This window comes from Chiloscyllium plagiosum, chromosome 22 (genome assembly GCF_004010195.1).
Source record: "Chiloscyllium plagiosum isolate BGI_BamShark_2017 chromosome 22, ASM401019v2, whole genome shotgun sequence".
Taxonomy (NCBI): domain Eukaryota; kingdom Metazoa; phylum Chordata; class Chondrichthyes; order Orectolobiformes; family Hemiscylliidae; genus Chiloscyllium; species Chiloscyllium plagiosum.
This window is the reverse complement of record NC_057731.1, coordinates 1,658,828-1,685,418: the sequence shown is the minus strand read 5'-3', so window position 1 is coordinate 1,685,418 and position 26,591 is coordinate 1,658,828. Positions and strand designations below refer to the sequence as shown.

General features: G+C 41.9%; 1 protein-coding gene across 1 annotated transcript in view; it reads right to left on the bottom strand.

Annotated features, from left to right (window-relative positions):
• The window catches only part of pkd2l1 (polycystic kidney disease 2-like 1), an 86,927-nt gene extending 65,648 nt beyond the window's left edge, over positions 1-21,279 (bottom strand). Inside the window, exons 1-3 of the mRNA XM_043712286.1 lie at positions 20,920-21,279; positions 17,954-18,067; positions 898-1,025 (exon numbers count right to left, since the gene is read on the bottom strand). Coding sequence (XP_043568221.1) covers positions 898-1,025; positions 17,954-18,067; positions 20,920-21,172 — 495 coding nt within the window. The 5' untranslated portion in view covers positions 21,173-21,279. The remainder of the gene's footprint in view (positions 1-897; positions 1,026-17,953; positions 18,068-20,919) is intronic.
• Between the last annotated feature and the right edge of the window lie 5,312 nt (positions 21,280-26,591).

Sequence of the window (26,591 nt, the reverse complement as noted above, 5' to 3'; positions counted from 1 at the left end):
TGTGTACACATTTGAGAGGGAGTATGCGGGTGTGTGAGAGAGAGTGTGTGTGGATGGAAGTGTATGTGTGGTTTGTGTGTGTATACATGTGTCTTTCTGTGTGTGCATATGTAGTTGTGAGAGTGATAGTGCATGCTTGTGAGAGTGTGGTTGTGTCAGACTGGAAGTACATGTGTGTGTGAGAGAGCGTGTGAATGTGTGTGTGTAGGTGAGTGAGAGTGGGAGTATGTCTGTGTGCATGTGTGAGAGGGTGTGTGTGGGTAGTAAGTGAGAGAGTGTGTGTGTGTGCGTGTGTACATGTGTGAGTATGTGAGACAGAGTATATGTGTTTATAAGTATGTCAAAATTATGTGGTAAGCTGTGAAGTGGTGGAAGAAGTGTGAGAAAACCCTCACCCCTCCAGCCTCAGATGTGACTCTGGTCAACTCCGTCCTGACATCTGTGAAGCTAACCTGATGTAGCATTTTATTACAATGACTCTCTTCCTATTGTAGCAACTGACCATTGTCTAACTGCTGCAACAGAAACTCTGAAGGTGATGGCAACTGTTGAAATACATCTTTATTGAATATTATAAAGTATTTGCAGCATCTCAATTTTATAAGGAAACCAACAATTAGCAGCTCCTTAGGTTTGTTAAGTACATTCAGGGGATATACAGATCTCATTGGTTCATTACAAAGAACTTAGTCAGTTATTTACACTTTGTTACAATATTAAGTTCAACTGCTCATTCAGACATTCATTTCTCAGTACATTATCACTGAAAACATGGGGCTCCTCAAACTTTTGCAAATTCATCAAATGTCTATTATGAATACTATGCTGCACTCGCTGTGATTAATAAAGATGACACAATACATGAGGCATTTTAGAAATTCATTGAATTGTACTCACGCTCCAGAAGTCAGCCATGCTGTGTATGGTTTGAAAGGTAACCCCTGAATCTACTGCAGTCGACAGGAAGAGGTTTGACATGACCTTAGTGTAGTAGTAGGCATTTGAACTGGTCATTCCATAGGTCACTGGAAAAGGAAAGGTCATAGGTTACCAGTATCACATGTGATCAATCGTAATAGAACTGTAAAAACTCTATATTTCAGATAGTAAAGATGATAAGATAAGAAATAACCTGCTCCACTATTCCATAAGATCATGGCTGATCATTTTGTGGAGTCAGCTCCACTCACCCACTCGCTCACCATAATCCTTAATTCCCTTACTGTTCAAATGTCTATCTATCGTTACCTTGAAAACATCTAATTTTGTAGCTTCAACTGCTTCCCTGAGCAAGGAATTCCACAGATTCACAACCCTTTGGATGAAGAAGTTCCTCCTCAACTCAGTCCTAAATCTGCTTATTTTGAGGATATGCCCCTAGTTCTAGTTTCACCAACCAGTGAAAACCACCTCCCTTGTCTATTCCCTTCATAATTTTATATGTTTCTATAAGATCGCCTTTCATTCTTCTAAATTCCAATGGTTACAGTCCTAGTCCACTCAATCTCTCCTTGTAAGCCAACCTTCTCAACTCTGGAATTAGTGGGCGGCACGGTGGCACAATGGTTAGCACTGCTGCCTCACAGCGCCTGAGACCCGGGTTCAATTCCCGCCTCAGGCGACTGACTGTGTGGAGTTTGCACGTTCTCCCCGTGTTTGCGTGGGTTTCCTCCGGGTGCTCCGGTTTCCTCCCACTGTCACAAAGATGTGCAGGTCAGGTGAATTGGCCATGCTAAATTGCCCGTAGTGTTAGGTAAGGGGCAAATGTAGGGGTATGGGTGGGTTGCGCTTCGGCGGGTCGGTGTGGACTTGTTGGGCCGAAGGGCCTGTTTCCACACTGTAATGTAATCTAATCTAATCTAGTGAACCTCCTTTGCATCCTTTCTCAAGTAAGGAGACCAAAACTGTACACAGTACTCCAGGGGTGGCCTCACCAGCACCCTAAATGGCTGCAGCATGACCTCACTATTTTTAAACTCCATCTCTCTAGCAATGAAGGACAATATTCCGTTAGCCTTCTTAATTACCTGTGTCTGCAAATCAGCTTTTTGTGATTCATGCACAAGGACAGCCAGGTCCTTCTGCACAGCAGCATGCTGCAATGTTTCGCCATTTAACGAATAGTCCATTTTGTTGTTATTCCTACCAAAGTGGATGACCTCACATTTACCAACATTGTACTCCATCTTCCAGACATGTGCTCACTCACCCAACCTGCCTATATTCCTTTGTAGACTTACAGTGGCATCTGCTCACTTTGCTCTACCACTCACTTTAGTCATGATACGGAGGTGCTGCTGTTGGACTGGGGTGGACAAAGTTAAAAAGCACACAACACCAGGTTATAGTCCAAAAGGAAAGGATGTTCCCCAATGACTGGGGCGAAAAAAACTGGGAGTCACAAATGAGCATAAGGATACGTGGCCATTTAGCATTGAGATGAGGAGAAATTTTGAACTCCAATATGAATTCTGAAGAAGAGTTATACTGGACTCAAAACGTTAACTTAGTTTCTCATAAGTCTTCATAGATATTACCAGACTTGCTGAGTTTCTCCAGCATTTTCTATTTTTATTTCAGACCTCTGGCTTATACAGTATTTTGTTTTTGGTTTGGCTGATACCATACGCCAAATGTGAATTAAGTCCCTCTATGGAACAATGAAAAATTATGTATTTAAAAGGAAACCCGTGGTCTACCAAGCTGAAAGAGGCTTAAAATGCAATATCAAGCAAATAGACACTATTATAATTGTGCAGAGAATTGTGAAAAGCTGTGAAAACTCTTTGTGAAGAAGGACTCGTGTCAAGAAAATTGGAAAAATAGCAGTATAACACAACTAATGGGTGTGAAAATTGAAGGCAGAAAAGTTTATTAAAATGGAACTGCAGGATGTGAACCTTAAAATTTAGATTGCATTTACATCAACACATACACGTTTTACACTTCATTGTATAATGATGAAATGAATGCTTTAAATGAGGGTAAATTCTTATTACACCTTTGAAGGGTGTAGAGAGATATTGGGCAGGCAGTATCCAATGTAATTCTGTAGTTTTGGATGGACAATGTGGGTGTTCTTTGAGTGAATGAAACCCTGTTTTCTGTCAGTTTGAAGATTAGATTAGATAGATAACTTAGTGTGGAAACAGGCCCTTCGGCCCAACAAGTCCACACCAACCCTCTGAAGAGCAACCCACCCAGACCCATTGCCCTACATTTACCCCTTCACCTAACACTATGGGCAATTTGGAATGGCACATTTTTGGCTGTGGGAGGAAACCGGAGCACCCGGAGGAAACCCACGCAGATGCGGGGAGAATGTACAAACTCCCCCTCTGGCACTGTGAGGCAGTAGTGCTAACCACTGTGCCACCGTGCCGCCCATGAAAGGTGATAGTCCCAAAATAAAAAAAAAGAGTTAATTCATTCAGTACTTTGTCCTGGTGACTTGCTTCCCATTTATGATTTTAAGGACAGTGTTAGGATTTTTTTTTAAATCCCTGAAAATGAGACTGATGATCCCATTCATTGCTGATGAATGTTTGAAGCCAGGGTTGAGAGAAGCATGGGTTTAACAGGGAACCCTTCAGGGTGGGATAAAGAATCTGAAAGCAACAAACAAAATAAAATTAAAACTTAAGGCAGTCTTACAGTCATCAATTAAATCGTAAAGACAGAGATATCACCCAACGTCAGACTGCATTTCTTCATTCATCTGGTTGGAAATGTCAGCCTTAAAAATACTGCTAGCTGCTTCAGTCAGGAAGGTTTCTTTATCAGACACCTTCTGTTCTGACGTGTCAGATAGTCATCTCATTTGTTTTACTTCGGACCTTCTAAATTGCTTCAGTAACACCAAGTACACAATCCCCAAATATTTGTTACTGCATTAGATGCATGAATCATAGGTTAATTCCCTTTTATTAGAATACAAAGGTTTAGCAGTAAATGTTAAATTATTACACATGTCTGTCAGAGATAGCAAATTAATGGTTTTGTGGAGACATGATACAAAAGTGCTATTTAGTGTGTTTTACTATCAAATATAATGCATCACCATCACCATTAATTTTGCCCATAAGTAAAGGATGTTTCAAAACATGAACACAAAGTGTGTACACATATCACCTCCTTGCAGATAGACATTAATTCAATAGTAGATTACAATAGACATTATTGTTTGAAAAAAAAGCACACACACAGTTCTGCTGTTTTGATGCTTGGGTAATATAGAAAATCATCACCCTGCTGTGTATAAAGTCAAAATTGTAATCTGAAGCCATGATTAATTATAATGAATGGATCATGTTTAGCATATAGAAAAATTTAAAAGCAATGAACAGATGGTGTTTGTTCAGCTTCCGCTTGTACACACGACAAACAATAAAGCAATGTGTCTCATTGACAACAGCAGAATAACCAGCAGGACATTCAACTTTCCTGAAGTTATACACTGCAAACTGCCCATAAGGCTCAGGTGATCATTGCTTTTAGGGTGAAATTCCTTTGTTTATTTTCTCCTCTTTCTTAAGAGTGCAACCTACTGTCAGGTCTCACCCACAGACACAAGTAAACTCCATCGGATAAACAAGAGTAATTTTCTGAATTATGCACTCGCTTCACAAAGCTAAGACCGGGTTTCTACTCAATACCTTGGCCTGTCTCCTTAATTCCCTCTCTCTTGCAAGGAATGGATGGAATTCTCTTGGATCTTGGACATTATGAGATCATTCTTTCAGCAGCCTTCGCTGCAACATGCCACCCATGCCCAGTTTACTCCGATGAAGCCAAGCTTCCCTGCACCTCCCCGACCTTGCCTACAGTTGAACCCCTGCCTTTATTGAGTTTTTCTCCAATTTTCCCTTATGCCCACTCCAAGCTCACCTTCCTGATGAGATCTACTTCACACTTTATTCCTGCAAAAATATACTTCTTCCTCCTCAATGCTTGCTGGCTGAATTTCACAGTTTTCTCAGCTCATGTGCTGCCTCCTCCCTAAAACTGACCTTACCCTGACTTCAGAAACCAGTCAGCGTTCCTCCTGCTCTCTGACTCCAACTCAAACCCCATTCCCTTTCCAAAATCCCAAACTATGTTGTTGCTTGCAAAATCCACATGCACTTTTCCTGCCGCACATCTGATACAAGCACAAAGCCCAATGAAGTTCCCACTCACCCCCATTGAAAGAGCTGCCCCTATCTATCTGAAATCCTGGCCACCTGACCACCTCCCTTCCACAGCAGACTTGCCCAACAAAGCCATCCCACTTATCGAGATATCCAGCCTTCTCCGCTGTTCAGGGGCTGACTGCAGTCCCAGTAACCTCAATCATCTCCCCCCCCTCCAAACCAATCTGATCTCTTGTTATAGCTCAATGTCTCCATCCCAGATGTTTCAAAAGGGATAGGGAGGGAAGCAAAAGAAGTGAGGGAGTGGCATTGCTGATCAGGGATAGTATTACAGCTGCAGAAAGGGAGGTTGTTGAGGAGGGTCTGTCTACAGAGTCAATATGGGTGGAAGTCAGAAACAGGAAAGGAACAGTCAATTTATTGGGAGTTTTCTAGCATGCTGGCCTTCATAACAAGAGGAATTGAGTATCGAAGCAAAGAGGTGCTTCTGCAGCTCTACAGGGCCCTGGTGAGACCACACCTGGAGTACTGTGTGCAGTTCTGGTCTCCAAATTTGAGGAAAGACATTCTGGCTATTGAGGGAGTGCAACGTAGGTTCACGAGGTCAATTCCTGGAATGGCGGGATTACCTTACACTGAAAGACTGAAGCGACTGGGCTTGTATAAGAGGGGCCCAGTCTCTGGATTCATTTTAGAAAGAGTTGGATAGAGCTCTCAAAGATAGTGGAATCAAGGGTTATGGAGATAAGGCAGGAAGAGGATACTGATTAGGAATGATCAGCCATGATCATATTGAATGGTGGTGCAGGCTCGAAGGGCTGGATGGCCTACTCCTGCACCTATTGTCTATTGTCTATTATCACCCTAATAGCAACAGAGGCACGGAGGAGCAGATTGGGAGGCAGATTTAGGAATGATGCAGAAGTAACAAAGTTTTTGTCATGGGTGACTTTAATTTTCCTAATATTGATTGGAACTTTTTTAGTTCAAATCGATTGGATGCAGCAGTTTTTGTCAGGTGTGTCCAGGAAGGCTTCCTGACTTAATATGTAGATAGGCCGACTAGAGGGGAGTCGAAAGTGTGGTGCTGGAAAAGCACATCTGGTCTGGTTGTCCTGTTCAAATCCAAATCATGTTGGTCTGAATGTAGTTTGGAATCCACGCAGGATCAGACCATTCCGTAGGCAGGCCCTGTGGAAGGAGATGCAGCTGTGGTAGCGAGTCTGCTTCCGGACGTGGTTGAAGAGCTTCAGGGCAGAGGAGATGACCTGGGGGGGTGCAGTGAGACACGGACTCACCAAGGTCCTTGTAGAAAGAGAGGAGAACTTCTCCAAGATAGGCATCCTTGGAAGAGGCTTTAAGTAAGGTTAAATCAACAAGGTAAGAGTGAGGACTGCAGATGCAGGAGATCAGAGTCAAGAGAGTGTGGTGCTAGAAAAGCACAGGAGGTCAGGCAGCTTATAGAGAGAGGAGGAGAACCTATTCAAGGTAGGCATCCTTGGACTCACTTTCTTCTAGAGGGGAGGCCATATTGAATTTGGTGCTTGGCAACAAACCAAGCCAGGTGTCAGATCTCTCAGCGGGAGTGCAGTTCAGTAATAATGATCACAATTCCCTGACCGTTACCAATCTTATGGAGAGGGATAGGAGCAGACGCTATGAGAAAGTGTTTGATTGGGAAAGGGGGAACTATAATGCTATTGGGCAGGAATTCAAGCACCTAAATTGGGAACAGGTGTTCTCAGGTAGATGCACAACAGAAATATGGAGGTTGTTTAGGAAGCACTTGCTGATTGTGCTGGGCAGGTTTGTCCCACTGAGGCAAGGAAGGGGTGGTAGGTTGAAAGAACCTTGGGTGACAAGAGATGTGGAACATCTAGTCAAGAGGAAGAAGGAAGCTAACTTAAGGTTGTGGAGGCAAGGATCAGACAGGATTCTAGAGGGTTACAAGGTAGCCAGGAAGGAACTGAAGAGCTTGAGGGGGGCATGAGAAAGCTTTAGCAGGTAGATTTAAAGAAAACCCTAGGGCATTCTACACTTTTGTAAGGAAGAACAGAATGGCCAGAGTGAGGGTAGGGCCAATCAACGATAGTGGAGGGAACTTGTGCCTGGAGTCAGAGGAGGTATGGGAGGTCCTTAATGAATACTTTGCTTCAGTATTCACTGAGAGGGATCTTGACATTTCTAAGGACAGCATGAAACAGGCTGATATGCTCAAAACAGGTTGATGTTAAGAAGGAGGATGTGCTGGAAATTTTGTAAAACGTAAGGATAGATAAGTTCCCTGAGCCAGACGAGATATACCTGAGGTTACTACAGGAAGCGAGGAAAGAGATTGCTGTGTCTTTGGCGATGATCTTTGCATCCTCACTGTCACTGGAGTCATGCCTCCAGATGATTAGAGGGTGGCAAATGTTATTCCCTTGTTCAAGAAAGGGAATAGGGATAACCGTGGAAATTACAGATCAGTCAGTCTTACATTTGTGGTGGGCAAATTATTGGAGAGAATTCTGAGAGACAGCATTTATGATTATTTGGAAAAGCACAGCTTGATTAGAGATAGTCAGCATGGCTTTGTGAGGGGCAGGTCATGTCTCACAAGCCTTACTGAATTCTTTGAGGGTGTGACAAAACACATTGATAAAGGTAGAGCAGTGGATGTGGTGTATATGGATTTTAGCAAGGCATTTGATAAGGTTCCCAACAGTATGCTCATTTAGAAAGTAAGGTGAAATGGGATACAGGGAAATTTGGCTATCTGGGTACAAAATTGGCTGGACCATAGAAGACAGAGGGTGGTAGTAGATGGAAAGTATTCAACCTGAGAGGTGGCTTGATGGAGGTGTACAAGATGATGAGATGTGCAAAGTGGATAGCCAGAGACATTTTCCCCATGGTGGAAATGTCTATCACGAAGGGGTGTAATTTTAAGGTGATTGGATGAAGGTTTAGGGGAGATGTCAGAGGTAGGTTCTTTACTCAGAGAGTGGTGGGTGTGTGGAATGCACTGCCAGCTGTGGTAGTAGAGTCAGATTAGGGATAATTAAGTGACTCTTGGATAGGCACATGGAAGATAGTGCAATGAAGGGTATGTAGGTTAGTCAAATCTTAGAGTAGGATAAAAGGCCAGCACAACACTGAAGGCCGAAGGGCCTGTATTATGCTGTACTGTTCGATGTTCTAACATCCTAGTAAATCTCTTCTGTATCCCTTCCAGTACTATCACATACTTCCTGCAGTGAGGTGATCAGTACTGCACTCAGTACTCCGGTTGTGGCCTGACCAATGCTCTATACAACTCTAACATTACCTCCTTGCTCTTGTATTTTATACTTCTCTCTTTTCCTTTAACCTAGAACTTTCAGCGAGCTTTCAGTCATCATCCTATCATCACCAGTTAATGCAGGTTCATAGTTCCTTGAAAGTAGAGTCGCAGGTAGAGAGGATAGTGAAGAAGGTGCTTGGTATGCTTGCCTTTATTAGTGAGTGCATTGAGTACAGGAGTTGGGAGGTTATGTTGCAGCTGTACAGAACATTGGTTGGGCCACTTTTGGGAATACTGTGTCCAATTCTGATCTCCATGCTATCGAAAAGATGTTGTCAAACTTGAAAAGATTTACACAGATGTTGCCAGGGTTGGAGCTACACGGAGAGGCAGATTAGCATGGGGCTATTTTCCCTGGAGTGTCAGAGGCTGAGGGGGTGACCTTATAGAGGTTTATAATATCATTACAGGTATAAATAGGGTAAATAACCAAGGTTTTTTCCCCAGGGTAGCAGAGACCAAAGCTAGAGGGCATAGGTTTTAGGTGAGAGGGGAAAGATTTAAAAAGGAGATAAGGGGCAAAGGGTGGTACGTGTATGGAATGAGCTATCAGAGGAAGTGGTGGAGGCTGGTACAATTACAACTTTTAAAAGACATCTGGATGGATATATGAATAGGAAGGGTTTACAGCGATATGGATGAAGTGCTGACAAAGGAGACTAGATTAATTTAAGGCATCTGGTCGGCATGGACAAGTTGAACTGAAGGGTCTGTTTCTGTACTGTACAACTCTATGACTCTATGAAGCACTTTCCTACATTAAAGGCACTACAGAAGTGCAAGGTGTCATATGTGACACTGAAGAAACTTGGGCTGATGGTGTCTGAAAATAAGTGCTTTAAGATTTCTCAGTGACGGGTAAAGAGAATCTGTAGTGCAGCCTGCAGACAATGTATTACAGTATCTGCAATATAGCGATGGTGGAACGTGCTGATATTAAACTACATGGACCAAGCAGGCTTTCCTTCCTGAAATTTGCTGAGCTTCTTGGGTGTTGGAGTGTCTTTACCCATTGAGGAGAGCAGTGCTATTTGTATCAGTTACTGGACAGAGGGATAAGAAGGTAAGTCATTCAACAAAGGTTACCTGCTCTCTGAACCTCCACAGTAGCTACAAAGTTCATAAGAGTGTTTCAGTGAAGAGCTGAGTAAATGTTGACCCCAGGATACCACTGATCCTCATGGTCTCAAGGTCAGTGGTTCCATTGAAAGGCACAGGCAGGGACTGAGCGGTCTCTGTCTATGTTCTCTGTTGTTATTTGCTGTCTCATTCACATTTAGCAATGCTCCTCAGCTGCTACAGCCTCTTGCACTTGCTGAAGCATCCCAGTTGTGCTTATGCAGAAATCAGATGGCTCCCACAAGGCTATACAGAAATACTGAAAAGTTCAAGCTGGAGCCCGGGTGTCTCACCTGGAAGTTACATGGTTAAAGTAGGTAAAGCAACCAAGGAGTACCGGCAGGTTCACTTGGTGCCTGTGTGAAGGGAATCGTCACCTTTCTAACACCACACGAGTTATTCCAGTCTCAGGTCATGTTATTTGGAGTCCAAAACTTACATCGTACCCAGGAAACACACTTAAAGTAACCTCTAGAAAATCCAGTTAGTTGACCTAGTGGTCAAGCTCAAAAAGAACAAGTTCATTAAAGTAGGACATACATCAAGGAGCTGTCAATCTACTTGCAGTAGCACTGATTCCCATTCCGACAACATGTGAAATCATGAGATTCTTGGGAATTCTTACAATCTTAGAACCCCTACAGTGTAGAAACAGGCCATTTAGCCCAACATGTCCTCCAAAGAGTAACCCACCTAGACCCATTCCCCAACCCTATTACTCTATATTTACCCCTGAGTGATGCCCCTTACCTACACACCCCTGAACACTATGGACAATTTAGTCTGGCCAATTCACCTAACCTGCGCATCTTTGGATGTTGTGTTGGAACCGAACAGATAATATTGACCAATGCTAGTGGATCTCATTTCATTCACGCTATGGGTGAAGAGCCACAACGATGGATCAGAACCCCTAAAAACTGCGGACTGTGTTAACTTTGACCACCAAGATAATTTTTAAATCAAGTCTGCTCCAGCCCAAAAAAATGACAGCAAATGTAAATTCAGTCACTTTGTGGCAAAATCCTGAATGGGACAAATGGATTGTCACTACCAAAGAGAGTCAGGGAATCCTCAAACAGAGAGGGAATCTCTCCTCTCAGCAGAAAACCACCTCTTGTAGAATTTTTGTGTTTGGGCCTTTGAGGATTATACAAAATACAAGTGTTTCAAAGGTAACTGCAATAATGACCTGTTTGGGTTAGTGACCTGGTGTGCTATTGTGTGGACAAATTTGCTGTGAGGGTCACAGCTCTGAGAACTACCATTTAAACACCCCAGCGCTGCTTGTTAAACCACGGGTTGAAGACTCTCTCTTGCACTGGTCAGCCACTGCCAAAGGAAGTGGGACCAAAAGAGTTTCAATCAACCTACAAAGCCAAGAATTTCAACATTGACTATTCAATTACCAACATTAATGCAAAGCATCCTTTCAGACTCAGCTCTTATTTTTAATTTGGGTATTAATGTCACTATTTCTTCTTGCATTGAGTAATGAATAAACTCATTCCTTTTATGAATCGAAGACAGCCTGATTGAATTAATTCCTGTTACATTTCCTGAGTCTGAGAAAGGGTCCTTTTAAAATTAACCTTGTTGATACCAAGCAAAAGGAAGGGTTGGGGGTGGGGATGGAATAGCTGTGATGAGCCAGTGCACACCTCCCCACCCGGAGGATTAAGGTTTAAAGTATCCTGTCTGGAACTGTAACAAATTGGGGAACCTGGCTGGTACACTTATCGAGCTGCTTTTCTCAATTCACTTCAGCAGTCAGATTATATCTGCGGCCTTTACTTCCTTTGGGAAGTTCCTATCCAGGGATATACAAAAGCACCTCCTGTACCCACCCTAAATTTACTTTAGGATTCTTACCATTTAGGGGCTGTTGCCTTTTCAACTTTTAAGATACATCTATACTTTTGTATTATTTACTTTTCGAGAATCGTCTTACCCGAGTGTTAGACCTTCTCTAGTTTGGGATTATGTTTGGCATGGACTGGTTGGACCAAAGGACTGTTTCCGTGCTGAATGACTCTATGCCACTTCTTATTGATTATTTCCCATTCTGAAAGCGGTCTTTGTTTCATATCCCTGCTAATACTTTCCCGTACTTGTCATTCTTTCTTCAAATCCCCTCTTCATCATTCTAATCCTTTCTTTCTGTTTTCTATATTTATCTCAATTACGTTTTGTAGAATTGCCCTCCTTTTGTTGCATGTGATTTTTTAAAGTCTCTTTTTAACTTCTTAAATCAATGACTCTTTAAAATTATACTTTTCACTCCAGTTCCTTCACTTCATTTTAGCCCATCCTAATCCATATCCCTTTGTCTCCATACTAACTGGAATATTTTCCTTTTTTTTGAGTTAGCGCCAGGCCTTTTTCACTAAAGATACACCCCCACACTTCTCCAAATGAAAATGAATCTCCACATAATTATATCCAGAAGCTTCTGCTCGCTAACATTTTCCTGTAAATCCATCCACAAACTTAAATCACACCTTTTACTCCAGAGATTTTGCTTGTTAATGGACTGGTGTTAAATTTCAGCAGAATAAGAAATTTGTTTTCACTGAACAAGTGTACTTGTTTATTCTAGGCCAGTTATACCTGGTTATGGAGCAATTGGTGGTGGCTGGTCTATTTCAACCTTATGGTGTGTTCACACAGAAACTGACTGAATCATTTACAAGCTGATACTAGGAAGTACTTCAGTACACAGATAGTGATCAAAACAAAGTCCAGGTAGAACAATGGAGGTGAAGTGAGGGTGGCATTCTGCTTCATTCTGAATCCACGAACCAAGATAGGCTAACAATCGTTCTCACTGAAATTATCTCCTGATCTCAGGACTCCGATCCAACTCTTGGATGGCTATGATTATCCATTTTTCTCCTCTTTCATGATCCTAGTCCCACTCAGCAGCTGCTTCAGTATTTTCTGAGGACTGTATTCTTGCTCAAAGATGTCTTATAAGGGCATCTGGGAATCTCACGCTGCCTCCCTTGTACTCTCGGTGTGGTGTATACTTAAGTTTCACCACGATAAACTGAAAGCACACTGTAGCCTCCTGAGGTGAAGGAAGGTTCTTTATAAGTTCAAGTTTTTCTTTTAACATGTCACAAGTATTGATGTGACCAACAAATATTAGCTCATTGATTTGAAATGATAATTTGCTTTTATTAAGGGTCAAGCTGATGTTTATAACTAACTTCAAGCATTTTCTAAAATTTCTTAGCATATTTCTGCTGTTAACTAGCTCCATACTATTAGATTACATTCTAATATAGTCAGGCAAGGTGTTTATTTGGATAAGGTAGCTGGTCTTTATGACATATTTTGAGGGAGTGTGCTCAGCATATTCTATCCTTTGAGGAAAGGAATCTGCCAGATTTACCAGATACTTACCAGGTCTAGTCTATATGTGACTCCAGACCCACAACAATGTTGTTGGCTCTTCACTGTCCTCTCAGCATTAGAGATGGATAATAAATGCTGGCCCAGCCAGTGATGCCCACATCTCATGAACACATAAAAGTCTTGCCCACATATTCATACTCAGTGGGGGAAACTACATTGTGAAATCCTGATACTCATACCCTGAAACTACAGCATAACATCACTAATCATTTTGTACATAACGCAGCAATGGATTTATATCTGAATCTTAAACCTATCTATTCACCTAACACACCGAAAAATCAAACCTTTTTAATTTTGGCCAAAATACATATGTGCTGTTTTAACATATCCAAGGTGTTTAAATGACTTGTGTTATAGAGTCAGAGCCATAGACTCTTTTCCCTAGGGTGGAGGATTTCAAGACTGGAGGCATTATAGCTATAGCTATAGAGTCATATGGCATGGAACCGGACCCAACCAGTCCATGCCGACCATAATCCCAAACTGAACTCAACATTTATTTTTCATGTACTTATCTAAATATCTTTTAAAATATTGTAACCGTACCCAAATCCACCACTTCCTTTGGAAGTTCATTCCACACACGAACCACTCTTTCTATAAAAATAGGTGCCCCTCATGTCCTTTTTAAGATTTTTATGTTTTTTTTTTAATCTTTCTCCTCTCACCTTAAAAATATGCCCCCGGTCTTGAAATCCTCCACCCTAGTGAAAAGACATCTGCCATTCACCGTATCTATACTCCTCATGATATTACAAACCTCTATAAGGTCACCCCTCAACCTCCGACGCTCCAGTGAAAAAAGTCCAAACCTATCCAGCCTCTCCTCATAACTCAAACCCTCCATTCCTGGCAACATCCTGATAAATCTCTTCTGAATCCTTCCAGCTTAATAATATCCTTCCTATAACAGGGAGACCAAAACCGGACACACTACTCCTGAACAGGCCTCACCATTGTCTTGTACAACCTCAACATGACTTCCCAATTTCGATACTCAAAGGTCTGCGCAATGAAGGCAAGCATGCTGAACACCTTCTTAACCATAACGTCTATATGTGATACAAACTTCAAAGAATTATGCACAGGTCATTCTATTACAATGTGTATTTCATTAGCATGAATTCGTTATAATACGACTAACTCATTGGGGACACTGTTTATGAAGCTAACTTTTAAAAAGTGTGTTGGCTATAATGCCAACACACGTTTTAAAAGTTAGCTTCATCACCAACACTTAAAGCACTAAGGCACTTTAAGTTTCTAAAGTGTGGTTTTTCTATAATGTAGGGTTGCACAAGATGTAACCATTGCATTGCAGAAGAACTAACAGTATTGGAACCCCTAAATCTCTTTGTTCTACATCACTGCCCAAGGCCCCACTTTTAATTGTATAAGCCTTGCCCAGGTTTGTTTTAACAAAATGCAATACCTCACATTTATCCATTGACTTCACTGACAAAAGGCACTGATGATACCCAGGTATTCACTTGCCACTCTTCAGCCCATTGGTCCATTGATCAAGATCTCTTTGTAATCTTAAATACCTTCCTTCAGTGTCCACTATACTATCAATTTTGGTGTCATCCACAAACTTACTAACCATGCTTTCTATATTCTCAACTAAATCAGCTGTTTTTCGCTCAATCTCACTTCTTATCCTCCCCTCAGGTTAGCTGTCCCGCTCTGGTGAATATTATTGGATTTATTTGGATGTATCAAATTTAGCAAAAAACAAGTTTCTCTTAAATCTTAAAGGGGACAAAATGAAACATATATGAGATGCAACTTAATCTAAACAAGATGTTCTTCTGACACTTACATACTGTCAAACTATTCAAATAGGTACATATCACAAGGAGTGGCACATGATTTCAATATATACATTTTTTTAAACGACTGAAAATAAATCATCACAAAACATTTTATAATTTCCCATTTTAACTGCAAACCACAGTAGAAACACTTCAGGGAGTAAATCCAACCTGATATTGTTCAGTTCAATTCCCAACAAAGATCCTTGAGATCTGATACTGATCATATTTCCAACACTGATCTGAAATTGTTCAGATTTCCAACATTGATTTGATATTGATCAGATTTCCAATACTGATCTGATACCGATCAGATTTCCAACACTGAACTGAAACTGATTAGATTTCTAACATTGATCTGACACGGATCAGATTTCCAATGACTAAACAGTCCTGGGACAGGGTTGACAGGAGGGTAGGAAGCTCGGTAAGTTTGGTTAGGAATGGTGGGGGTTATCACTGTGTTGATATTTACGTCAGGTGAGCTTGAAATTATGTTGGGGAAGGGGTTGTAATGAATGAAAATAAAGAGGTAGATTTCAGTGATAGTGGGACATGAAGAATTTAGAGACGCACAACACTGTGGAGGCTGGAATTTGTGGTGATAATGAGGGATATGAGATAGATAATTCAGTTCCAGGCCAAACACTAACCCAGAGTTGATCATAGATTAAAATATGACAAACAAGAAATGTATTTACATCATTGACTTCACTGACAAAGGCACTGATGATACCCAGGTATTAACAAACATAGCAGTCTCAAGATTTTTTGAAATTATTTTAAAATTTACTTTGAAAAACCTCACAGATCTAACAATTTAGAAATTGAGTTTTTTTTAAAAATAAATCCAAACCAGTGAATTGTATTTAGTGCAAATACTCCAAACTAGTTTGTTAAGGATTGATTTTGAATGTTACAATATGTTCTTTGCAGATTTCCTCTTTTCTCATGTATATCATAGATTGCCAACAAAAACTAATGGTCTGAGTGTTGCTTTCTGCATGAACCTATACCAATATGACCAAAGTAAAATCTCAATTCAATACCACAAAATGTTTAAGCTAACAACTGTCCCAGTTTTGTTCTGCAAATGGCTTGAGAATGGTACATTCATTGAAAATTATTGTCTGGGAATTGTCCATTAGTTGCAGTTGGAAAGATCTATTTTAAAGTCAATGGAAATTGATTATTGCTACATCTGCAATAGTGAAGATTTTTTTCTCAGAACACTTAGCAATCTAATATACTCCTGTTACTTTTTGAAAAATTAGCAAAGGAACCGGTGAAGAAAAATGGTTAAAAACAAATTACTTTTCAACATCTGAACACGTGAATATGGAGCAGCAGCAGGATCATTCAACCCCACCAGCCTGTTCCATCATTGAATAAAATGCATGACTGATCTGACTGCAACCTCAACTCTACTGTCCTGTCCTTTCCCAATACCCTTCCCTCACTTGTCAGTCAAGAATATGTCCAAGGGGAGAGAGTGAGGACATTCCTGAAGAAGGGCTCATGCCCGAAATGTCGATTCTCCTGCTCCTTGGATGCTGCCTGACCTGCTGCGCTTTTCCAGCAACACATTTTCAGCAAGAATATGTCCAACTCAATCATGAAAAATTTCAGTGATCTAGCTTCAACACACAAAAGCATTCCACAGATCAATAACTCTCTAACAGAAATAAGTTTCCTCAACTCCCTCTTAAATGGATGTTTCATTATTCTGAAATTGTGTCCCCTCGTTCTAGTTTCACCCACTGGGGGAAACATCCACTCAGCATGTGCCCTGTCAGGATTTTATGTGTCTTAGTAAGCACATCTCTCATTCTTCTAAATTCCAATGGATACAGACCCAATCTTAGAATCCCTACAATGTAGAAAGAGGTCATTCAGCTCATCTAGTCTGCACCGACCCTCCAAAGAGCATCCCACCCAGATCTACTTCCCTACAATGCTGTTTTTACAATGGCTCATCCACCTAGCCCACACATACTTGGACACTACAGGGCAATTTAGCATAGCCAATCCACCTAACCTGCACATCTTTGTACTGTAGGAGGAAACTGGAGCAGTAGGCAGAAACCCAGGCAGATATGGGGAGGACATGCAAACTCCACCCAATCGAACCTGGGTCCCTGGTGCTGTGAGGCAGCGGTGCTAACCACTGAACCTCTGTGCTAGCTTTTTAAGATAACCTCTTCAAGACAGGAATCAGTCAAATGAACTTTCCCTGAATTATTTCTAATGCAGTAATATCTTTTCTCAAGTAAAGACATTAAGGCTAATCACAACAGATGTAGTCTCACCAATGCTCTATTCAACTTGGCAGCAAGGCTTCCCTCCTATTATATTCCATTCCCATTGCAACAAATGGCTTCATTCCATTTGTTTTCCTCATCACTTACTGGACTGCATGCTATGTGATTCATTTCCCAGTACAGCCATATCCCTTAGTTCTGGAGTTATTATATGTAACTTACATAATATTCTGCTTTTCTATCCTTCTTTACAAAATGGTGAAGTTCACAGTTAATCACATGATATTCTATCTGCCAATTCTTTTGCCCACTCACTTCATCTAAGTCTTTATATCCTCCTCATAATTTACTTTCCAAATCTGTCTTGGTGTCACCTAAACTTAGCAAATGTAGCTTTTGCCCCTCTATTCATGTTCCAGATAGATTGTGGATAGTCATTGAGTCCTGTGACACCTTACCAACGTGAAAATCAGCTGGTCTCTGCTCCCAGTTAGCTGACCAATCCTATACCTATGCTAATTTGCTAATACTGTGCTTATTTTGCACAGAAACCTTTGATGTAGCACGTTTTAGACATCCAAGTACACCAAATATACAGCATAACCACCTGAAGGAGCAGCGCTCCGAAAGCTAGTGCTTCCAAATAAACCTGTTGGACTATAACCTGGTGTTGTGTGAATTTAACCACATATACAGGTTCCTCTTTATCCACAACACTTGTCAGTTCCACAAAGAAATCTCATGAATTAGACAAAAGTGATCACCCTTTCACAAAACTATGTTGACTCTGTCTAATTGCATTTAGATTTTCTAAGTCCCCTGCTATAGTAGGTTTGCATATTACCCTAATGGCAGACGTTAAGTTGTTGGGTTACTTACACAAACATATGTCCACTAGGAAAACTATGTAAACTACCAGTTCACGCAAAGTTCTCCTGATGTGTAGCTCTGGATTACTGGACAAGTTCTCAGTCAGTTTGGTGCCCCACAAACCTACAGAAAAGGAAAGAGACAAAGGCATAACATTGTTTCAGGACTTAGAAAGTCAACAGCAATAAATAGCTCAGTCCTATACAGTAATCTGGGGAGTTAGTCAACCCAGTTGGCTACATGACCACAGTATCATGAAGACAAAAGTCAACAATGCGAGTTCTCTCCTAATCCTGGCTGTGATAGTTCATGAAGATCAACCTCCTCACCCTACCACATGCTGATGGAGTGGTTACCCTCCAGCTAGACATGACCAATTGTTTCTCTCTAACTGAGAAAGATGCCTTTGGTCTTTTGTGAACCATAGCTCCATACACACAAACAGCGTAACCTTCAGAGAGACTTAAAACAGCAAGTTGTTCTTCACTGAATATTTTCTACTCATTTCTATGGTAATCAAAGGCATCCTTTTACCTCACTTTGTTCAGGGTCAGTGACCTTATATACCTTATAAAATCCTGAGGGGCATAGATAAGGTGAATAGCCAAGATTTTTCCCCAGGGTAGGGGAGTCCATAATTAGAGTTATAGGTGAGAATAGAAAGATTTAAAAGGGACCTAGGGGGGCTACATTTTCACACAGAGGGTGTTTTGTACATGGAATGAGCTGCCAAAGGATGTGATGGAGGTGGGGGAAACATGGTCAGCATGGACGAGTTGGGCGCAAGGGCCTGTTTCTCTGCTGTACAACTCAAAGAAACTAATAATCCTCACAGGAACCTGAATACAAAATACTTGGTGTGAGAAAGCACCTATTATTTACAAATTTTATACATCTATATGCAAATAACATATACATAGCATATATTTATAAATTCAAAGATGCTTTAAAGATTTAACACATTGCAAAATATCCCTTTTGTCCCAACATATCAGTGTAAAGCTCAAAATGTATTTTATTCTTGTGAAAACTGAAAGAACTGCAGATGCCGTAAATCAGAAACAGAACAGAAATTGCTGGAATAGCTCAGCAGGTCTGGCAGCATGTGTGGAGAGAAATCAGAGTTAACATTTCAGGCCCAGTGACCCTTCCTCATTTGATTCTTGTGAACTAGCTTATGGTATTTACTATTCCTAACACTGATGGGTGACCCTATAAACTACTATCACTGATAACCCTAATGTAATGAGATTCTGTCTCTGGTGATCTGACTGTTTTGTCCATCACACTATTATTGGTCTCTTGCTGCCTTTGGCAGTTTTACTGTTCTGAATAAATGTACTGTCCGGAGCAATGTTACGAGTGTTGGAGATCTCACTGTCACCAACAATACCAGCTCAGCTTTCTCCCAGTAAAATATCTTCAATGAGGGTTGTGATTACTCTGGGCTGAGATGGTTAGTGTTAGCGTTTTACTGACATAGTTGGGGAATGCTCACACTTGACATTGTGATCACACTCAAAGAGTGATATACATGCCTGGAGCTGTCAGGTTTGGAATACTGCACTTCCCAAAGGGATTTTCCCAATCATTGACCTTGATTTAGATGAGATCTTGGGAGCAATCACACATATGACAATTCCCACAGGCTTTCAATCAGTATGATAGTAGGAAGCTCCATGCAATATTCACTGTCCAGCAGCTTGTGATTATCCAAACGTGAAAACATTTCCCAGTCGTGTCTAACATACCCGCTAGGTCCAACTGCTCGCTTTCAGATATGGGGAGTTCACTGAAGTCCACTCCCCAGCAATGTGGAAAGGAAGTGAAGGAGAGAGAGAAGAGAGAGAAGAGAGGGAAGAGAGGGAAGAGAGGGAAGAGAGGGAAGAGAGGGAAGAGAGGGAAGTCACTCTGACATTCTGCTGTCACACAGACTGAAAAAGGACAATGTGCTGAATGAATTGTAACTGTGTTGCCCTGGGGAATGTCGCTGTCCTTCCTGCCTTTTACCAGCAGTACACAACCTTTGATCTGCCTGAAACTTGTTGGTCTTTCAGAACAAGGAGTTGACCTCGACTGAGTGTTGCAGACTGGCACATCCCGAGGTCCAGGACTATGTGCTGAGAGACGCACTAAAGCCTGGGGCAGCTGCTGCCAAGGTGCAGTGGGGACAGACCACTGTCTGAGGTCTTTCTGTTGAAGTTAAATGGGGGTCCATTCAGTTATTGGACCCTCGTGGTGCATCAAATATATGTAAATAAAATCCAGCACAAGTAAGAAATGCTGTTGTGTTGGATAGAGTAAAACTTGTTACTTTACATTCTACTTTACAGAACCAAACTGGATTTGTGACTATGTACATCAAGGTATTTTTGTAAATAAAGTATTTTTTGAAATTAAAAAAGAGCAGTACATGTATCCTCTTTCTCAATCCCACTTGTCCAAATAAAACCTCATCCAAACCTCACCCTATTCCCAAGGAATGACAAGACTTCCTGGCTCCTGGAATTATTGGCCATGCATGTGATCCTGGGGTGAACATTTACCAAAACTTTAGAATTTAAAAAATAGCTGAATACGTTACAGGGAAACTATAGACTGGGCTATTACAATATTCAAATATGTTCAGCACGGACTTAAACTACTTAGAAAATGATGAGTTGGAGGTGCCGGTGTTGGGACTGGGGTGTACAAAGGTGATGAAGAAGGACCTGAACAGCAACCACTGAGCAGCGCTCCGAAAGCTAGTGCTTCCAAATAAACCTGTTGGACTATAACCTGGTGTTGTGTGATTTTTAATTTAGAAAGTAAACATCATCAAGAATAAACGAACAAGTGACAACACTTTGTTTTCCTTTTCTGTTCATCCGCCCTCGGTTTTTACATGTAAAATAGTCAGGTCTCAATGGGCTTACTAATGCACCTGTCAGAACATCCATGTCTGGTTATAATGGAAGAAATATGTTCTGCCTTACCTCGAATTCCCTTCACTATAGTCAGGCAGCATCCCGGCGCAACTTTACTCTTGGGATACAGTGGGGGTTCCTCACATCCATAGGGATTGCTGGGCAAAGAGCTGGGATTGTAGATGGTCTGCACTTTCAAAGGGGAGCTGGGCGGGGAGCCCTCGTACGCTGCATTGTCCCAGGCTTTCCTATTCGGCAGACTGTCCATCTCGTGGACCTCCTGGATAGGCAGCTTCAGGTTGTTGTCCCGGACCGAGCTCATGTTGCCAGGCCGCGTGTGTGTGAGCTCTCTCCGGCCTGCCTGGCTTTCACTGACACTGGGTGGCTCTTTCAAGTCCGAGCTGTGGCTCTCTCTCCCTGCTTTATGGACAGTCCTCCCTCTTTTACACCAACCTCTGCTACCTGGGTGGTGCTAGAAAACGGGGCGGAACCAGGGGAGGATTGACAACTCCCAGCGGCAAACTTGAGGACTGGGACATCCAGCAGTGCCAGAGAAATTCCGGGTAAACTAGGGGACTCCTTCAGTCAAACAAGAGAAAGGTAAGACAGAAAGTGAGGGAGAAACTCAGCCAGTGAGGTTATCCGGCCTGCGTTTAAAATTGTTAACACCAGTAAAATTAGTCGTTTAACTAATAATGTTATTCCCTCGTTTTTTATTTCAAAAAACGTACTTCATTCATAAAAATATATTTGTATATACACATAGTCACAAAGGCAGTTCGGTTCTGTACAGCAGCACGTCAAGGAAACACAAACTTTGGAGTTTGAATGTAATCAAACAAACCAAACAACTTTCTTACACATATCCCCTCATTGTCCAAGGCAGCAGGAACATGATGCTGATAGACTAAGAGAGACCATACAGAATCTGCAGTGAGCCCTGAGCAGGTCTGACAACCTCAGTGTGTATGTGTGTCTGGGCTAAGGGGTGGATTTTAACCCCCCCATAAGCTGCCTGTGTTGCTAGAGTGGCTTTCCTCCAATCTGGTGACTGTGGCAGATTGATTTGTGAACTTTACAATGGTTTTGGTTTTGTTCATGATGGTGGTGAGGGGTGAAGCTCTGCAGCAAGGAAGTTTCACTAGTTCGGCATCAATATTTCCAAAACAAACAAAACCTGGAATTAAAATAAAACACTGCAGATGCTGGAAATCTGAAAGGAAACAGAAAATACTGGAGAAACTCAGCAGGTCTTGAGTTAATGTCTCCATTCTTGTCATAGGTAAGCTACTTGAGAAGATTCTGATAAGATATCTGTGCATTTGGAAAGACAGGGCTTGGTTAGGAGTAGTCAGCATGGCTTTGTTTGTGGGAGATCATGAATCACAAATTTGTTAGAGTTCTTTCATGAAGTGACCAGGAAGGTTGACGAGAGCAGGGCGGTAAACTTGGATTTTGGTCAGGCTTTTGATAAGGTTCTGTATGGTCGGCTGCTGTGGAAGATTGCATGGAATTCAGGGGGAACTGGCAAATTGGATACACAATAATAGCAGAAGGATGCTTGTCTGACCGGAGGCCTTTGACTAGTGGAATGTCTCAAGAGTCATAGAATCCTTACTGTGTGGAAACAGACCCTTCGGCCCAACAAGTTCACACTGACCCTCCGAAGCATATCCCATCCAAACCTATTCACCATTATTCTATATTTACCCCTGATTAATGCATGTATCCTACACATCCCTGAACACTATGGGCAATTTAGAATGGGCAATTCACCTGGCTTGCACATCTTTGGATTGTGAGAGGAAACCGGAGCACCTGGAGGAAGCCCACACAGATGTGGAGAGAATGTGCGAACTCCACACAGTCACCGGAGACTGGAATTGAACCCGGCTCCCTGGTGCTGTGAGGCAGCAGTGCTAACCACTGAGCCACCATGCCACCCCAAAGTTGGTGCTGGGCCCATTGCTGTTTGTTATCTACATCAGTGATTTGGATGAGAATGTACATGGCATGGTTAATAAGTTTGCAGATGACACTAAAATAGGCAGTATCATGGGCAGTGAGGAAGGGTATCAGAAATTACAGTAGGACTTTGATTAGCTGTGGACGTGGGCTGAGAATTGGTAAATTGAGTTTAATATAGGTAAGTGTGAGGTCTTGCATTTTGGAAGGTAAAATCAAGGTAGGAGTTTCATGGTGAATAGTAGGGCCTTAAAGAGTGTAGTGGAACAGAGGGACCTTGGAGTTCAGGTGCATGTTTCTCTAAAGTGGAGTCACAGGTTGACAGGGCAATGAAGAAGGCTTTTGGCACACTGGCCTTCATCAGTCAGGGTGTTGAGTTTGGAAGTTGGGAAGTTATGTTGCAGTTATACAGGACGTGGGTGAGGCCACGTTTGGAGTATTGTGTTCAGTTTTGGTCAGTTTGCTCTAGGAAGGATGTTATTAAACTGGAAAGAGTGCTGAAGAAATTGCCAAGGATGTTGCCAGGACTGAATGGGTCTGAGTTATCGGGAGAGGTTAGACAAGCTAGGACTTTTCGTTAGAGGGTAGAAGACTAAAGGGGGATCTTATTAGAAGTGTATAAAATCAGGAGAGGCATGGATAGCGTGAATGCACTCAGTCTTTTTTCCAGGGTTGGGGAATCGAGGACTGTAGGACATCGGTTTAAGGTTAGAGGGGCAAGAATAAATGGAACCTGAGGGGCAACTTTTTTACACAGAGGGTGGTACGCGTATGGAATGAGCTGCCAGCGGAAGTGGTTGAGATGGGTACATTAACAACATTTAAAAAGCATTCGAACAAATACATGGATAGAAAAGGTTTAGAAGGATATGAGCCAAGTGCAGGGAAATGGGGTTAGTGTAGATGGACATTTTGGTCGGCATGGACCAGTTTGGGCTGAAGGGCCTGTCTCCCTGCTGTCGGACTCTGTGAGTCTGTGACTCAATGACTCTATGAGTCTTGTATGTAGAAATAAATGTGGAAAGTGACTGAACAAGGAAGGAAGTAGAACTGAGAGAGGAAGAAATAGGTTCAGATGGGCAGGAACAGGCTAAGGGGATGGCTGTGCCAGGGCTGTCCACTTTATGGAATTTGGGAAGGAGGGTTGGGGTTAGGGGACTATGGGGTTGGAGATCTCCAGAGTAGATGAGGTCAGTTATGGTTCTGGAAATAACAGCCTGGTGTAAGAGTCATACTGGACTTGAAACATTAACTCTGTTTCTCTCTCCACAGATGCTGCCAGGCCTGTAGAGTTTCTCCAGAACTTTTTTTTTTATATTAAGTGTAAAAATCTTACTTTGTTTCTATTTTCTTTAAAAGGATTTATAAGATTTTAGACAGGACCCAATGTTACATTTGCTTCCTATCTAAATTCAGTTGATATTTTATTTCATTTATATTTAACACAATATATTCCACTCTATGGGAACAGAATGTACAAGTGTTCATGCCTGAGGTGACCACGTAGGACTGTCCTTCTCAACTTGCCTCCTTGCCTGAGGCGTGGTTACCCTCAGGTTAAACTACCACTAGTCATTTCTTTCTCTCTCTAATGAGAGCACGGCTGTATGGTCTGGTAAGACTGTGACAATCCGCATAGAATATGATTTTGTGGGCCTGGGGTATGAGATCATCACTATGCATTAATTTAAATTTGATAAGTTCCTTTGAAATGTTGTTTGTTTCAATGTCCCCTTGGAGGCTGCCTACACCATCTTTGTTTCATTTATTCATTTCCAAAATTGTAACTTTTTCACTGAAAGGGTGGTGCATTATGGAATGAGCTGCCATAGGAAGTGGTGAGGATGTTATAATTGCAACATACTAAAGGCATCTGGATGGGTACATGAATAGGAAGGGTTTAGAGGGATATGGGCCAAATGCTGGCAAATGAGGGATCGGATTTACATGTGTTTGGAATGACAAGGGCAGATTAGGTGTAGTCAACATGGCTTTGAGCATGGGAAATCGTGTCTCACTGACTTCATTGAGTTCTTTGAAGAAATAATGAAGAGGATTGATGAAGGCAAAGCTGTGGACATGATTGAAATATATCTCAGTAAGGCATTGGATAGGTTTCCTCATGGGAGACTGGTTAGCAAGGTTAGATCACATTGAAGCTGAAAATGTGTTGCTGGAAAAGCGCAGCAGGTCAGGCAGCATCCAGGGAACAGGAGAATCGACGTTTCGGGCATAACCCCTTCTTCAGGAAGAATCTTCTTCAGATCACATTGAATACAGGGAGAACTAGCCATTTGGATACAGAACTGGGCTGGAAAAGCGCAGCAGGTCAGGCAGCATCCAGGGAACAGGAGAATCGACGTTTTGGGCATAAGCCCTTCTTCAGGAAGAATCTTCTTCAGATCACATTGAATACAGGAAGAACTAGCCATTTGGATACAGAACTGGCTCGAAGGTAGAAGACAGAGAGTGGTGGTGGAGGGTTGCTTTTCAGACTGGAGACCTGTGACCAGTGGAGTGCTACAAGGATTGCTTTTAAGTCCACTGTTTTTCATCATTTATATAAATGATTTGGATGTGAATAGGAGGTATGGTCAGTATATTTGCAGATGACAGCAAAATTGGAGGTGTAGTGGACAGCAAAGAAGGTTACCTCAGAGTACAATGGGATCTTGATCAGATGGGTCAATGGGCTGAGGAATGGCAGATGGATTTTAAATTTAGATAAATGTGAGGTTTGCCATTTTGGAAAGGCAAATCAGGGCAGGACTTATACACTTAATGGTAAGGGCCTAGGGAGTGTTGCTGAACAAAGAGACCTTGGAGTGCAGGTTCATAGTTCCTTGAAAGTGGAATCACAGGTAGATAGGATAGTGAAGAAGGCATTTGGTACGCTTACCATTATTGGTCAGTGTATTGAGTTGGGAAGATCGTGTTGCAGCTGTACAAAACATTGGTTAGGTCACTTTTGGAATACTACATGCAATTCTGGTCTCCCTGCTATTGGAATGATGTTGTGAAACTTGTAAGGGTTCAGAAAAGATTTACAAGGATGTTGCCAGGGTTGGAGGGTTTGAGCTAAAATTAAAGGCTGAACAGGCTGGGACTGTTTTCCTTGGAGTGTCGGAGGCTGAGGTGTGACCCTATAGAGGTTTATAAAATCATGAGTTACATGGATAGAGTAAATAGACAAGGAATTTTTCCTTGGGGTGGGGGAGTCCAAAACTAAGCGGCATAGGTTTAAGGTGAGAGGGAAAAGATATAAAAGGGATTGAAGAAGGAACTTTTTCATGCAGAGGGTGGTGTGTGTATTGAATGAGCTGCCAGAGGAAGTGGCAGAGGCTGGTACAATTACAACATTTAAAAGGTATTGGGATGGGTATATGAATAGGAGGTGTAGTGGATATAGTCCAAATGCTGGCAACTGGGACTAGATTAATATAGGATAACTGGTTGGCATGGACACGTTGGACTGAAGAGTCTGTTTCCGTGCTGTACAACTCTGATTCTAGTTGAATGCACGTTGTCCGCAGACTAAGTGTAAAGTGTTCTGTTCAAGCAACAAAGCTTTGTTCTGATAGTGCCACTGAGTTTGATAACCAAAATCCTTGAAAAACAGCGAAGGGAAGGCTAACAATCATTTATTTTTATTGTGTTTCAGGCTTAAAGATTAAAAACTTCAGTAGAGTCATAGAGATCTACAGCATGGAAACAGACCTTTTGGTCCGACCCATCCATGCCAACCATACATCAAAACCCAATCTAGTCCCACCTGC